This window comes from Scleropages formosus, chromosome 15 (assembly GCF_900964775.1).
Source record: "Scleropages formosus chromosome 15, fSclFor1.1, whole genome shotgun sequence".
In the NCBI taxonomy this organism is placed as follows: Eukaryota; Metazoa; Chordata; class Actinopteri; order Osteoglossiformes; family Osteoglossidae; genus Scleropages; species Scleropages formosus.
Window position 1 is genome coordinate 14,265,341 of NC_041820.1, and position 15,326 is coordinate 14,280,666.

General features: G+C 36.9%; 1 protein-coding gene across 1 annotated transcript; it reads left to right on the forward strand.

The window, feature by feature from the left end:
• Window positions 1–45: 45 nt before the first annotated feature.
• gmfb (glia maturation factor, beta) lies at window positions 46–12,125 on the forward strand. The gene is made up of 7 exons (XM_018727461.2): window positions 46–258; window positions 1,715–1,811; window positions 5,404–5,453; window positions 7,769–7,818; window positions 7,961–8,043; window positions 8,199–8,272; window positions 8,377–12,125. The coding sequence occupies exons 1-7, from the start codon at window positions 256–258 to the stop codon at window positions 8,446–8,448; spliced, it is 429 nt and encodes a 142-aa protein (XP_018582977.1). The 5' UTR covers window positions 46–255; the 3' UTR covers window positions 8,449–12,125.
• The last annotated feature ends 3,201 nt before the right edge of the window (window positions 12,126–15,326 follow it).

Sequence of the window (15,326 nt, forward strand, 5' to 3'; positions counted from 1 at the left end):
GGGGATTTCGTGTTGAGCAATTCCACTTTCCGCCATTTTCCTCGCCGGAGTTCCCGCACAATCCCGAAGCGCGACTCGCGCAGGAAAATCCTGCGTCCGACCGCCTGACTGCTGCGGCGCACCGAGCCGAGCCACTGTTTCCAGGGGACGTGGAGCTTCGCTCACCTCTGATTGGCCAGATAAGAGTCACGAGACAAAGGGGAAAAATCTCCACGATTCGGGGTCTAGACAATCTGAGTCTGCGCTTCAGGGAAAATGGTGAGTGGGTTCGAAAGGGGCGGAAAAGGACAGGAAAAAAACCACATTTTTGAGCTCTCATAATCAACTCGTAATCCTTTCCTTCGCGTATATACTTTACCTGCATAATTTGTGGTCTTGTGCATTTTGAAGTGTCTCGTAAGTCTTTGTTGAGCGGAGTGTTGGGAACGAACGTGCAGTGAGTTCCGCCCAGTCAGTCAGTCCGTCCGCGTCCGTCAGTCAGTCCATCCATTGTGATCGTGCTGCTACAGCCCAGTTCATAACGTGCAGCGTAGCTCACGTACATTTCAGCGAAGAGAAGGTCCCTGTAGTGCAGGTCTCTAGTCTAATAACGACCCTGTGCTGCCTCTGTAAGAGCGTTGTCAGCTGTGAGATTCCAGGAGAAACTGAGGCGTTGCAGACATGTTTAGCACCGCGTCCTGCTACTACTAGTCCAGCATTCCCGCCTGACGACCTCCCTCCTACACGGACCTCGTGCCTCCATTATCATGAACTGAACATGTCATTTGTGTTCCACCCTTGCTTTCCTGACAGGGGGTAGCCGTAATTAATAAGACCCTGCTCGCCAGTCCCTGCTTGGACATCTCTCTGTCTGTCTGTGTTTGTTTGTGTGTGTGTGTGTGTGTGTGTGTGTGCGCGCGCGCGCTACTCGACGAGTCTTTAACCATAAGTACACGTGACCCTGAGTGCTGTCACTGTCACACTGACTGTCACCTGCTACTTGTCCACACTGCTCACAGGCTCCAGCACAACTGCACCGATGATGACCCCAAAGTTTACTTCTGCGCTCGACATCTACTGCACCTTTCGCCTATTCATGTACAACTTTAGCCCATGAAAATGTTGTGGAATGTGTGCGTATATAATTTGTACGTAAAGTATTTTTGCCTACAACAGATCAGTTTGCCTTTGAACGCCAACTATGTTTTGTTTTTGTTCCTGTGTGTGCAGTTTAGGTGTAACCCTGGCGAGCGCATATATGGATTCCTCTCTTTTAAAGCTGTATTTCTCCATGCCTTTCTGTGCCCTGTGTTAGTCGTTGCAGTGTGCTGTACGTGTCTCCATGATCCATGTGCTCGCTGTTTGACTTTGTGTGTCGAGGGCTTGTCAGCACAGGTTTTGGGAGCCCAAAATGTCTTTTGTACTCCAGAGGTGTTCAGCCTATGCTGCATTCATGCGCAGTTGTTTGGCATCTACTAATGATGACTGTACTTTTAATCAGATTACAGTATTATTCTGATACATCATAATGAAATGGTGTTAATGCATTTTCGATGCAGGAAAAGTGAGTGATAAACTTTTTTTTTTTTTAAAAAAATTCAAGCCCTTCAAGGAAATGCTATAGTGATTTGTAATGAGTTCATAAGGAGATACGATATAACAAAAAGTAGCCTGAACACTACAATTCATCAAACTTATAAAATACTAAATTCCAGTTTTGTTTATCTCTTTATAGAGTGAATCATTGGTTGTGTGTGATGTTGATGGAGATTTGGTTAAAAAGTTACGGGAGTTTCGATTCCGCAAAGAAACCAACAATGCTGCAATCATCAGTAAGTAATCGTCAGTAAGTTTCCAGTAGAAGTCAAAGATGTGCCAATGACAGTGTTTGATGATGTATGGTTCAATGATCTTAAATGTCCTGTATAAAGCTGTGGTAACAGTGAATGCAAAAACATTTCTGTATAAATGTGTGTACTCTGCATTTTACTTAAAGTAATGGCGTTAAGTGGAAATGCAGGTAATTCTCACTTTGCACCAAACAGAAATTTTAGGAAACAGGACGGTGAACAACATGCAATTAAGAAAGAAACTGAGAAGTGTTTATGTTTTTACCTTTGGAACTCAAATCACTAGTCTTTGTGATTGTATGTGGATTACCACAGTAACAAATAAATCCAGTGGGAAAAGTTCTGAGCCAATGAGCCGTATAATTATTAAGTTTGTCTGTTTTAAAAAAAAAAAGTGGCACGCTCAGATGGGGGGGATCCTGACAATCTTGCACACAAGGTAGTTTGCCTGATTCACACTGTCAGGACAGAAGTCATTTGCACGGCTGCTTGGAGATGTGTGTCCGGTGAAGAAAAACGTATCATTTGTTTTCCCTACAGTTAGAATTGCTGGAGATATTACTCAAAGCAGAATAATAGACACAATCTACCTTACAGTCGTAAAACGTTTTTCTCCAATAGCAGTACGGCCACATTTTATTTTCAGTCGGATCATATTGACACTTTTCAAGTTTCTGAAAGTTAACCAGCTAAACAGGCTATTCTGCATGGCGAATACTCCCTAGTTTAGCGATCCCTAGGGTGGCTCCCCGTAAAAGGGGAAGCTTCTTTGTTTGTTCAGCAGCTGTCATTGGCGAAAGAGCGCAACTCGGCACAGCTTTCAGTGCTGCTTTAAGTTCAAACAAAGCGCGTGTTCCTTGGGTTTTCTTACAGCTCGACTAGCAGCCCCGTAGGGCTTCGTTTGACCTGTAGGGTGGTTTAAAAAGGCAATAATCTTGAGAGTTGAACAAGTTCACACATTGACTTAATGATTGCGTCTGAGTGATGCCACAGAGACCTTTGTCTAATGTATCACTGGAATGAAGTCAATAGCTGAATAGGAAGAAACAGTGTCTCTCTGATGCTGTCCTTCCTTTTCATAATCTGATTTTACATATTTATCCCAATGTCAAAATAAAAAGATACTTATACAGAATAACAGTATACATTCTTTAAGTTTTTAAATGTAGCATTCTGATATAAGCCTGGCAGGCATTAAGCCCTGCTTTATACAAATAAAAATGCCAAACAATTTAATAAAACAAAGCTTAATCTGCTTTCACAGAATATGTTAATATCTTTACTATTCAACCAATTTTTTGCCAGTTGTGACGACCTAAAATGGACCCTGTCTTTTCAGTTATTTTGGTAATCGATCATCAGGTACTAATACTTTACTTATGTCCTGTTTATAAATATTTTGCCTGTGGAAAATTTTCGTGTTGTGTTATCTGAAATAATTTTAAAGGGAAATCAAACTCAAGACATTAGGAAAAAGCAAGACAGAAATGTATGACTGTTCAGAACTTTTCAAGCTTTTTGGCTCTTGGTAGGGTAGTCCTTGTACATCTCTGTACAGTCTTCCTTCACATAAAGTGTGTTCATATTATGAGAACTTATGAGTCCTAAAACTGACATGACATCACCTCATATCTATGAGGACCAAAATTTAAGCTCAAAATATGAACCTTGGTGGTGGCAAAGGTACACCCTTGATGACATGCCAGTCCATTGCAGGGTCTCAGAAATCTCCTGAATTTTGCTGTAAACTCACATACCATAATTATGAACCGTAAAACAAAAAAGAAGCATTACACAAGATGAAACACACAGTAAAGCCTTACTGTTCAGTTTAACACCTGAAGTTATAAAAACATACAATTATCTTGAATCGTAATATCATTACATGTAACTTTGTGTGATTTCATTATTCATTTTTTGCAAATGTGAGGTACAGTGGTGCAATGTGCAGCGCTAGTGCCTCATGGCTCCTGGGCTGTGGGATCAAATCTAGCTCAGATTGTGTTGTGTGTTGGTTGGAGTGGGTTTATTCTGGGTGCTCTGGTTTCCTCCTGCAGTCTAAAGATAAGTGTTTGAGGTAAATTGGAAACTCCACATTGCCAGTAGTGTGTCTCTGACTGCCCTAAGATGGACTGGTGTCCCATTCACTTTTACTGTGCATTTTGCCTACTGCCCTATGCTTCCAGGATACACTCCAGATCTCCAGACCACCAGACCTTGCGTTGGACAAAATGCTGTTATGAAATTATACTTCACAAATTGCAGACATGGGTTGGCTCATTAGGTTGTGTTCTGATGTTCTAAACTTGGCTTTTGAATTAGAATTTCTTAGTGTTTATAAGCAGATTTTCTAAAATGAAGTATACTCAAGGGAAGCCTGTATTTTGGAGTCTTCTTTGAAATACTGTTTTCAGAGACAGTGGGGGGAATATAATTGTCATACTCCAAGATACACCGCTTTGAGGAGTTTTGAAACGCCCATGCTTAATTTTATGAGGCATTTATTTATATTTACAAGGACCACATTTAGATTTTACATGCATCCAGACAGCTGAGTAACGCAAGACCTTTACATTCATTAATTTAGCTGAGGCTCTTTTCCAAAACGGCGTACAGTGATTACTAACCAGTATTTAGCTGACACCTTTGTCCAGGGCGATAAAGATAGGCTTCACTAAACACCCTGTAATCATTTACTCATCTGTACAGCAGAGCGATGTAACAGACCCATATACACTGCTGGCAGATTTACCAGCTCACTTGAAACACATCTTTAAACTGTGGGGCAAATTGGGGTATCCAGAGAAATCCCACCCTTTCAGTCTGCATCAGGTAATAGCTGTGAAAGAGCTGAACGAGCGGAGGCAGTGCAAGTAGACAGCCATCCAGTATTATAGAACAGTTAATTAACTGCCTTGTTATTCTGTGTTATGATAACTAATGTTGACTATTGAAGTAATTGTGTGGGATTTGGTGATAGCATAAATAGGTGTCATGTCTGGGGTGTAGGAATGTGTAATAGTTTTATCATTTAAAATAAAAAGTCTTTGAGTAACAAGAACTTACCTTACAAAGGATTTTTCAGGTATTTATTAATTGTGGTAAAGTACAAGCATGGCCATTCACATGATTGACACTTTTTATAGTCTTTTTAATATAATTTTTCTTTTTTTTGATATAGCCAGTAACCCAAGGCAAAATAAGAGTAATACCCATAAATGTTGAGCCTCTATAGTCCAATCTATTCTGTGGGTTTAGTAATAAAAAAATTTAAATTCTGTTTATGATGTTGTTTTTAAGGTATTGATAAGAATCATACATGTGTCCATAATGATGTGCTCTTAAAGCACAATGTTGCAGTTATATTTTAAAACATGTAAATTTCTGGTTGAAATAAGGAACACAGCACCTTTATATATTGAAGAAAACAAAAACCAAAAGAGGTTTATATACATCTTTCAGGTGGTTAGAGATTATCATTTATATCTTTATCCTTTAGGGGTCTTTTTCCCTGTGGAGGATGATGTGCTTTCTGTGTTTGTGGTCTTATCTCCTGTTTCCTCTCCCCTTGCAGTGAAAATTGACAAGGACAGACAGCTTGTCATCCTTGATGAGGAACATGAGGCAAGTTGAGAGATTGGATGTTTAAGAATTCGTTGTTGGGAAATGCCTTGCACACTGCACTTGTGAGATGCTTCTGAATCTCAGAATAGACATAGCTATTGACTGTATAACCCTTACAAATTTTTGTGCAAGATAGTTATTTTATTTACATACAGTACTTTTCTTCTTCATATATCAGCAGTTTATTGCCCTGATAACTGCTATTGTATTTTGACTTTCTAGATGAGGATTATTAATTATACTTCAGTGAGCTGTTGATTGAATGCATCATATGATTCAAATAATTAAGGTGAACATGTTGTTCAATGTGATTTTTAATCACGTTAAGATATATTGTTCTGTAATTTGTGTTATACTGTATGTGTTTGCATCATGAAAGTTAGCATAATTAGCAAAATTTTTCTTCCTTAAAATTAAAAGGACAGTGATTGTTTTTATTAAATATTTAATTACAAAAATAATTATGTGCTAAGCCTTTCAACAACAAAGTAATTAATGGATTAGTTAATCCAGATTAGGTTCAGTAAGTTTTAAGAACAATCAAATTAATGTATTACTGGAAGAAACACACGATTAAAATTTTTCTTGGACCAACACAAAATTGGTCTCAAACAACAGCTAAGGCCAGGATTCTTTTTATTAAATTGTCTTCAAAGAAATGAACTTCGTTTTGCACTTTTTTAAAGATTATATGAACAGAAATGGAAATAATTAAATAATTTTAATAATATGTATCTGTGACTAATCAAAGACTTTTCTTTTAAATGCTTTTACATTTTGATACCCTTAGCAAAATGATGACATTGGTTTGATTCAGTGGAATGCTTTCTTTCTAACAGTTGTGGTTATTGGTATTTTATCCAGTTTTGTACACAGCTCTGAATTCTTTAGTCATTAGCACATAAATTTGGTTCTTACTTGTGCTCAATGTGTCTGTATTTGTGGGGATTGAACATAGCTTGTCACCTCCATAAAATTCAACATCTGCAAAAGCCTCTGGAGCCTGTCTTGGTTTCATGTAGTGGCTGTGTTGGTGTTGGACATACGGTCTCTATGAATGGGCAGCTGGGGATGCGGTCGCAGCCGTTGTGGAAGAAGCAACCACATGAACTGGAACCTTCTTACTCATTGACTTCATAGGCTGTCGAGATGTCTGAAGCTTCTAGTGCAGGGTCTTAAGCTACTACAGCACTCAGTTATACACAGCAGTGACCTAGGAACGAGCAAATTTAGGGTAAGGTGATGAGTGAAGATGATGAAGGATGACTGCTACACAAAGAGAAATATGGTGTGTAGCAACAACTCTTAAGCTTGTGCCAGGAGATTACATTTGAGATGAACATGGTTAAGGCCACAGCTAAACTCCACCTGAGCCATCCACCTGCTTCCGAAGATGGAATATACTGGTAGATGTGTTCACATATACACATATTCCTTTAGCAGAAACTTTTCTCCAAAGTGATGTATAACTCATGTTAGTTTGTTTAGAAAAGAATAGACAGTCATGTCATCGATGACAATAGACTGTTAAAGACAAGGAATGTCAGGAAAGTGACGCTTTAGATTTGTGAAGAATGCAGTTGACGTCTCCAGTCTGCTGAGTTTTTGGTGCTAGATGCAGCTCATATAGTAGTATATAAGGGTTAGGTTTCAAGAACACTGAAAGTGTGCTTGGTGTTTATTTGTGTCTGGAAGATCTCTACATGATGACAGTGTAGGATGAAATAGTTTTGTAAACAGCACAATCAGTCCAGCATAGAAATAATCATTTTATAGTTAAAAATATTTTAAATATTACTCTTGAGAGAATAACACAGCTTATAGTTAGCAGAGTCATGAAAGACAGAGTAAAAAAACAAAGGCAGGTGCTAATGAAGTGCACTAAATTATGTCATTTGGTGGCTGAGGAAAGAAAAGCAAAAAAAAGCTTCCAGCCTAAGGAAATGGGGGGGGGGGGGGGGGATAAACTTCTGGGGCTTAGAGTTACCCCTCCTGGTCATTGTAATGCAATGCAACCTGGCTGTGCCACTTTGTATGAAATTGACTGACATACAACTGATTACTAATTTTATAATTTAAAAGTTTGTCTGATGTTATGATCATGACTGTTGGTGTATGAGTGCCAAGATAACAGGAATAATTTGGGCAAAATACTCCATATTAACAGAAGTATCTAAGAAGTCTAAGGGGCACCAAACATTAATTGATCTGCCATTAGGGGAAATGTTAGTAATATTTATTATTAGAAATAAGTAATTACAGAAATATTTAAGACACAAATTAGTTAGGCTCACTAATTTTCTCTCTCTTCTTAGGATATTTCTCCTGATGACTTAAAGGATGAACTGCCTGAAAGACAGCCAAGATATCCTTTTTAGGAATGAACAGTTACTTCTTTTAAGATCTTTTTAAAAAAAGCCTTGGGGTTTTTATATTGAACTTTGATGTAAAATATAAAAATACAGATCATGAAGCTATTAACTGATAAATTCTTTAACCCTAACTACATTTGTGGTCTACAGTTACAAGTACCAGCATGATGATGGACGAGTTTCCTACCCTCTCTGCTTCATATTTTCCAGTCCTGTTGGTAAACAAGTTTTAACCTTTTCTGGCAAGAAGCATAAATACAGATTTCACCCGGGGATGTGTAAACTGTGTTACAGTTATGAATTTAACTCTCATCAAGTGAAAGGGATGAGAATTTTACTTTTGTAAATGTGATGGAATTTTTTTGTTTTTTAGGATGCAAACCTGAGCAACAGATGATGTATGCTGGTAGCAAAAATAAGCTAGTCCAAACAGTAGAGCTGACCAAGGTTTGTGCTCCTTGTTCTGCAAATACACTGAACCAGTATCATATGGAGGTCTTACATCCGAAAAGACAAAACATGATAATGATCGCTTTACCTTTTTTTCACAGGTATTTGAAATTCGCAACACAGAGGACTTGACAGAGGAATGGTTGCGGGAGAAGCTAGGATTCTTCCGTTAGGGACATCTCACCTGGCAGAGTGGAAATGTCAGGGAGTTGTCCAAGACATCATGTGTTCTTACTGATGTGGGGAACCATGTATGACTTCATCAGTCTTTCAGTGACCACAGTTCTCAAGTCTCCTTATGCTAGGTTTCCAGAAATTGAATTTGCACTCCCTCACTGCCTTGAGGAAAATTTTTTTTGAAACTTGACAATTCCTCCTCCCCATTTTAAAGAGCACATTTCCCAGCTTTTCTTCAAATTTAGGTATTTTCTTTGGAATCCCAAGGTAAAACACATTCCAAATTATTCCCAATAAAACACTGCCAGTTTCCAGTGATTGGGTATGAGTAAACAAATCTTCAGTTTGTGTGTTTACCTCATCTTAGCTTTTGTGTATTGAAATTGTACACTAGTCACCTTCTTGAGGTTCTGTCCCTTTATTCACTCCCTAGTTGCTCTCCAGCAATCTGAACCTAGATTTTTGTGACTTTTGCTTTGTTATTTTATACATTCTGTTTCAATCTTTACTAATACAATTTGTTGTAAAGCTCAAAACTCTATATAGTAAGTTGAGTTCAGTAAATAATTTACATTCCTTTGACAAATTTTTATTCATTTCTCTGATGTCATGTTTTTATATTTGTGTGCTTGTTTTTTCTTTTTTGTGTGTTCTGATAACTATTAATTCCTCATGGTTACTTAAAATACATTTGGGTGACTTCCTACAACAAGAAGGGACTGCCTTATGGCTAGTTGGAAATTACAACTGAACAAAAAAAGTTTCTATGAAGGGACCAAAAGCTCTGTAAATTGATATTCTTAAAATTATATTTTTACTTACCTGGCTTCTCTGAATCTATAAAGGAAATTTCTGAATTGAAACCATAAATATCTACTTAGTTTATCCTTTAAACATTAAAACTGCAGAAGTATAGAATTGCCAGGTAAATGGAATTATAAATGAACAATCATTTTTTACACTGAGACCTCAAATTACTTTGGCCAGTTTTCAGTTAGGTATTTGGATTTCTCCTTTGCAGGCAAATATTTTCAACACATTTTTGCATAAAACTAACACAACCAAAAACATTAATTTGGTACAACAGAGAATATTCAAGCAATTCATAAATTGATATTAATCTATATTACTCTTTGAAGTCTAACTACTGAAATCCATCTAATTTTATAGTATAGCTTTACTTACTAGAATTCTTCAGTTTAATCTAATTTACATTTATAGCCAAGCCATTGTGTTTTATTTCTTTTGTGGTATATGATTTGGACTTTCACAATAAATTACTACATGGTTAAACCTGTTACATAACTGCAAGAGTTTCTTCCTCTTTTTGCTAATACATATTTAATCAAAGTATACATAAGAGGGCATTGAGTTATGAGGAACTGATCATACTTGAATTGGAGTCTAAATTACTGGATTCAGATGTTAATACTTGATTAGTAAATGTTATTTGTATTCATATAAGATCATCTGGAAACTGGAAAATTGGTTTATTTGAACAAGTTGTGCCTATTTGACAAATCAGTGTGATCAAATTTTAAGGTTAAACTTGTGTGTATTATTTTGAATAGTGAGCTATTCATTGGTCATTAAAAATCATAAGCATAATCTTTGCGTAATGTCTGTGATTGCCTGGCATTTTGTTTGTATTGCTGTACATATTGGGATAACAGGGCACTGAATAACATTTTACTGCTTCTAATATAGTGGGACCAAATTAACCACTGAGGAATGTTTAAAGTGGAGGACATTTTAACAATTCCATACTATAAGTATGAAAGATGCAATGTTATTTTTAATGTAAGCATCCAAACCTTGTTTGCTGTAGCTTTGCATATTTGTGTTGTAGAATTGCTTTGCTCATGAGTAAAAATATGACATTTCAAGCTTTGTTTTCGTATTGTAGCCTTCAGAACATACTAGGGTTTTGTTGTTTTAAAATAGTACTTCAAACACATACATCTTGGCAGAGCATTGTATAGAGTACAGCCAAATGCTCTGCATTGGCTGTAGCTGCAGGACTAACTTTAATACCTATGTATGTAATTGTATTTTCTTTATAGTCCTTTTATTGGAACACATATGGGAAAGTTATTGGTGTACTACTGATATAAAAGAATGTCATGCAAATTACATTGTAAAGTCCAACAACCTTTGTCCAAAAATGCTGCGTTGTTAATTGGATAAATGCATATAGTACATTATTGCTTAATTGTCTATGAAGGCTTTGTATGTATCCTATGGTTACATTTTTGTTCCTTTTCATGTACCAGACAATTTGTACCAAATTATATATAAATGGAATTATTCTGTTTTAATCTGGTGAAAACTAAAATTTTGATGGGCTCTTTTTCGCTCTTTTATAAGGTTAACTTGATGTGAGTATACAGTTTATGTCTTTTAGAGTTTATTGACATTGGAAGATGTTTTCTAAATTGCACAAAAATATAATATACTGTAGCGGCTCATTTAGGTGTTTCCCTTCTTTTCCAAAAAATCCAAGAGTAAAAATTGGCATCCCCTTAAAAATTCCTGGGGTCTTTTAAATTTGTAAGGCATATAAAAAATATATATTTTTTTGAAGATGACATTCACTCAATACTATTTCAGATACATGTAAACCATTTGAAAATATGTTTATGGAATATATAAGTGACATATATCATAGCCATTAACTCTGTTTTTACTCTGCCAATTCATGCTCAGATTTCCATGAAGAATCTGTGAAGCATTTTATGTGAGACCCTTAAGTGGTTCAGAATGCTTTATTTGTTAGAGACTAACATCTAAAAGACCTATTTTCTCTTTACATTACTTTGTATGCCTGATTATGTATGACATAATTCTGCTGAAAAGGGTAAATGTGCTTCATTCATTGCATGTTTCCTTTGTATACAATAAATGCATCTTGACTTCCAAATAAAAATTCCCAACAACTTTTGTTTGTATTGATGCAAGCAATAAATTGCAAAAATATGCAGGGTGTTTAAAATCAGTGTGCACCTTGTAAATGCTTCTGAGGTGCACAGGGTGATGATAAGCACTCTATTCATGAGCATTTTTAGAATTTCTTATTTCTTGAAAATCCTGCCAGTGTTCTGATTGTAGGATTTATCAATGGACTAACAACGAGTAATTATACTTTTAATTTTCCTTTGGCCGTGCTTATCGTGAACCTAAAATTTGAAAATTGTGGCTTATTAAATAAAAAGTGAGTACTATAGCTGGCACACGCAATAAGTTCTAAGACTGGCTACCATGATGCTGCTGTGTCTTAAGCACTGATGACTTAAAAGCATGGAACTGGCACATGGTTTCCAGTTTTAGATCTTACTGACTTTATTGTGTAATTTTGATTTCCAGTAGGAAACGGATTTAAAAAAGAAAAAAAGTTTTCCAGTTTACACATTCAATGTACAGTTTAACTGAACAGTTTTAATTTCATTGTGGTGAACTATAGTAATTGATGGCCTACAAGTGTCTTTGAAACATCGTTTCCAACATTACCAGTTTGTATTGATTCTGAAATCAAATGCTTTATTCTTTGTGAAAATCCATCATTGGATGTTTTCCTTCTGCCCAGTGAAAGTCTGTGAAATGTATGTATTTTTCAATGTACTACTTTGTGTTATCAAATGTGAGAATTCTAATGAAACCTCAATAAAGTGTATATCTGCTCAGTATTTTATACTGTTTAGTTTCAGTTAATTTTCTTAAATTTCATCATCCAATTTACAGAATGAAAATATTTAGTGGAAAATAATAGGCTACCATTCACATTATAATTCAGAGTTATAGGAAACATTAATGAGAAATATTAATAGAAGACTTCAATTAACTCAAGAGAGCACTGTAATTCTAGGGTGGTCGATATTTAAAATATAACAGCATGGGTGAAAAGAAATGTGTATGTTGCTTTGGTAGACCATATCTTATTTCTGTAGTCATTCATTGGCATTTCATCTGTGAAAAAGTCATAAATAGCAGCACATCTATTATTTCACATAAGGAGGCTAATTTGTTTCACGAAATAGCTCCATATGCAAATTCTTTTTGTGAGGTGGTTGAATTAGCATTATTAGTTATAGAGAAAAAGTAACTAGTTCCCACATGAAAATTAACACCTAAAATTCATTCAGATACTGTATTAATTAAAATAAGTAATTTTTAACACTGACATTTTATAATACAATACACACACACACACACAGGCTGAAACCACTGGTCACAGTGAACTGGAGCCTAACCTGGGAATACAGGGGTCAGGGCTGGAGGGGGAGGGGACACACCCAGGACGGGACGCCAGTCCATCACAAGGCACCCCAAGCAGGTCTCGAACCCGAGACCCACCAGCGAGCAGGACCCGGCCACCCCCGCTGTGCCACCGCACCCCACCCACACACACACACTGAATCGCTTGTCCCGCACGGGGTCGTCGTTAGAGGACCGGAGCCTAACCTGGCAACACAGGGCGTAAGGCCGGAGGGGGAGGGGACACACCCAGGACGGGACACCAGTCTGTCACAAGGCACCCCAAGCAGGACTCAAACCCCAGACCCGCCGGAGAGCAGGACCCGGTCAAACCCACTGCGCCACCATGCCCCCCTCATTAATACAACACAGTAAAATACAATAGAATTTTCTAATAAATATAATAGTATTCAGGGGGTGCGGTGGCGCAGTGGGTTGGACCACAGCCCTGCTGTCCGGTGGGTCTGGGGTTCGAGTCCCGCTTGGGGTACCTTGCGACGGACTGGCGTCCCGTCCTGGGTGTGTCCCCTCCCCTTACGCCCTGTGTTGCCGGGTAGGCTCCGGTTCCCCCGTGACCCCGTATGGGACAAGCGGTTCTGAAAATGTGTGTGTGTGTGTGTATAATAGTATTCGTAACAAACGTATTTTTTTCTACTGTTTTTTCATTTGTCCATTCATTATCAATAACCCCTTGTCCTAATATCCTAAATCTGTTGAGGGAGTATAGAGCAAGAGGCGGGGTACAGCTGAGACATATTTAGATAAATTGGTTAATGGATAAGTATAATACTAAGAAATTAAGTTCACATGATATACACACATTCACACATGACAAGCAATTTCAAATATAAATCCACCCGAAAGTCATCTTTGGGCTGCGGGGAAAAAAACCTAGAGAGCATGAAGGAAACCCACACAAAGATGGAGAGACCATGCTAACTCCATATAGACTGAGAAGAAACTGAACCCATGTCCTGTTTGTACTATCCTCTATCAGCTTGCTCATGAGTGTGAATTCATTTGGCGTGTTTTCATTGATTACTGTTCTGTTTTTTTGCATTAAAGGTTGAATGAATACACAAGTATTATAATATTTATTTATGTTTTATGAGTATTTTTTAACTGTGCAGAATGATAATAGCCAAAGCAACTAAAGAGCTGAACAAGCACAGTCAGATAGCCATACAGTATTGTTACAAATGAAGGGAAACTACCTTCTGTTGTGTTATGATAACTAGTATTAACTATTAACACTTATGCCCATTTTAATGGGATTTTGGTGATACTCGAGTGTAAATGGGTCAATCTGAAGTCTCAGGAACATTTACATATTTTTACCATTTAAACTAATGGTATTTACATCCTCTTTCAGGAAATTGTTTCCTTTGTAAAATGCAGGGAGACTGTATATACACTATGTTTTACTGCCAGATAACAACTGTTTATGAGAACACTGGTGACATTTGCTCTGCAGTAATTTTTTAAAGTAGATAAGTGAAATGCCATTAAAAAAATATATTTTTATAAATAAACATATTTGACATATTTGCATTGTCTAAAATTCTTTACTCAATTGTTGATAACAGAAGGACCTAGAGTATTCATTGCAGAACTAAAATAAGGCCTATATGCAACTACTTGTCTAGTGTATACTGGTTTATATGATGGTATGTAACACATTGACTACTGAAGAATCACATGTACAGTCAATTTGATACTTATAAATGATAAACAAGGGCTTCATTTATAGTTTATAAATTTACAAATATTTTTTATATGGTATGAAGTCAGTGCTAGTGGCACTACAACCAACTGAAAATTCTTGTTAAACTGCTTATACAATTTGACTCCTTCATAATATGGTCCAGATCAATGTAACCCTGTTGCTGGCAGCGGACAGACTGATCAATAGATGGATGGATGGATGCAAGGATAAATTATAAATATTCATCACAAGCTGAACCTGATTTTGAAATGCTGCTGAACATGGTACAATTTGAAAAGTATAGGGGAAAAATGAAAACTCAAAAACATGCAATCTAAGCATATAGTTCTGAACACTGTAGAGGGGTCTTAACTTCACCTTATTTTGATAGTTATTTTTATTCTAGTAGCTGTAAATACATTAAAAACCTGAAATGAAGCAATACATTTAAAATAGTAACCAAGTGAAATTACCAGTACAATCTCTACCCTTTAAAAGCAAAAATTAAAATAATACATTGGTGCTGTCCAAAAAATGTTTCTTTAGTTTTATGCTCTTAGTAAAATTTCATTTTTAGTCGTTAGGTTGCTCATGTATTTTTAACTGTAAGTTATGTACTGAATTATTTCCATAATTAAGCTTTTATTGGCCATAAACAGGCAGCAAACGAGTTGTGCCCTTTCAAACACTTTTAACTAAAGACTACTGTTTCTCTTCAGCTCCAATAATTTCAAATCTTAAAGACACAGCGTTGGACAGCAGTAATGTGTTGTAATATTTAGGAATTTTCTCTCAGTATAACGGTTCAGCAACAATTTCATTCTGAATACGTATGACGCTGCGGCTCCTACTAAACATAGGCCGCAAAGCTAGCCTAGTTTGTGTGCACTTCCTGCTTCTCGGAGAATCACTTCCGGT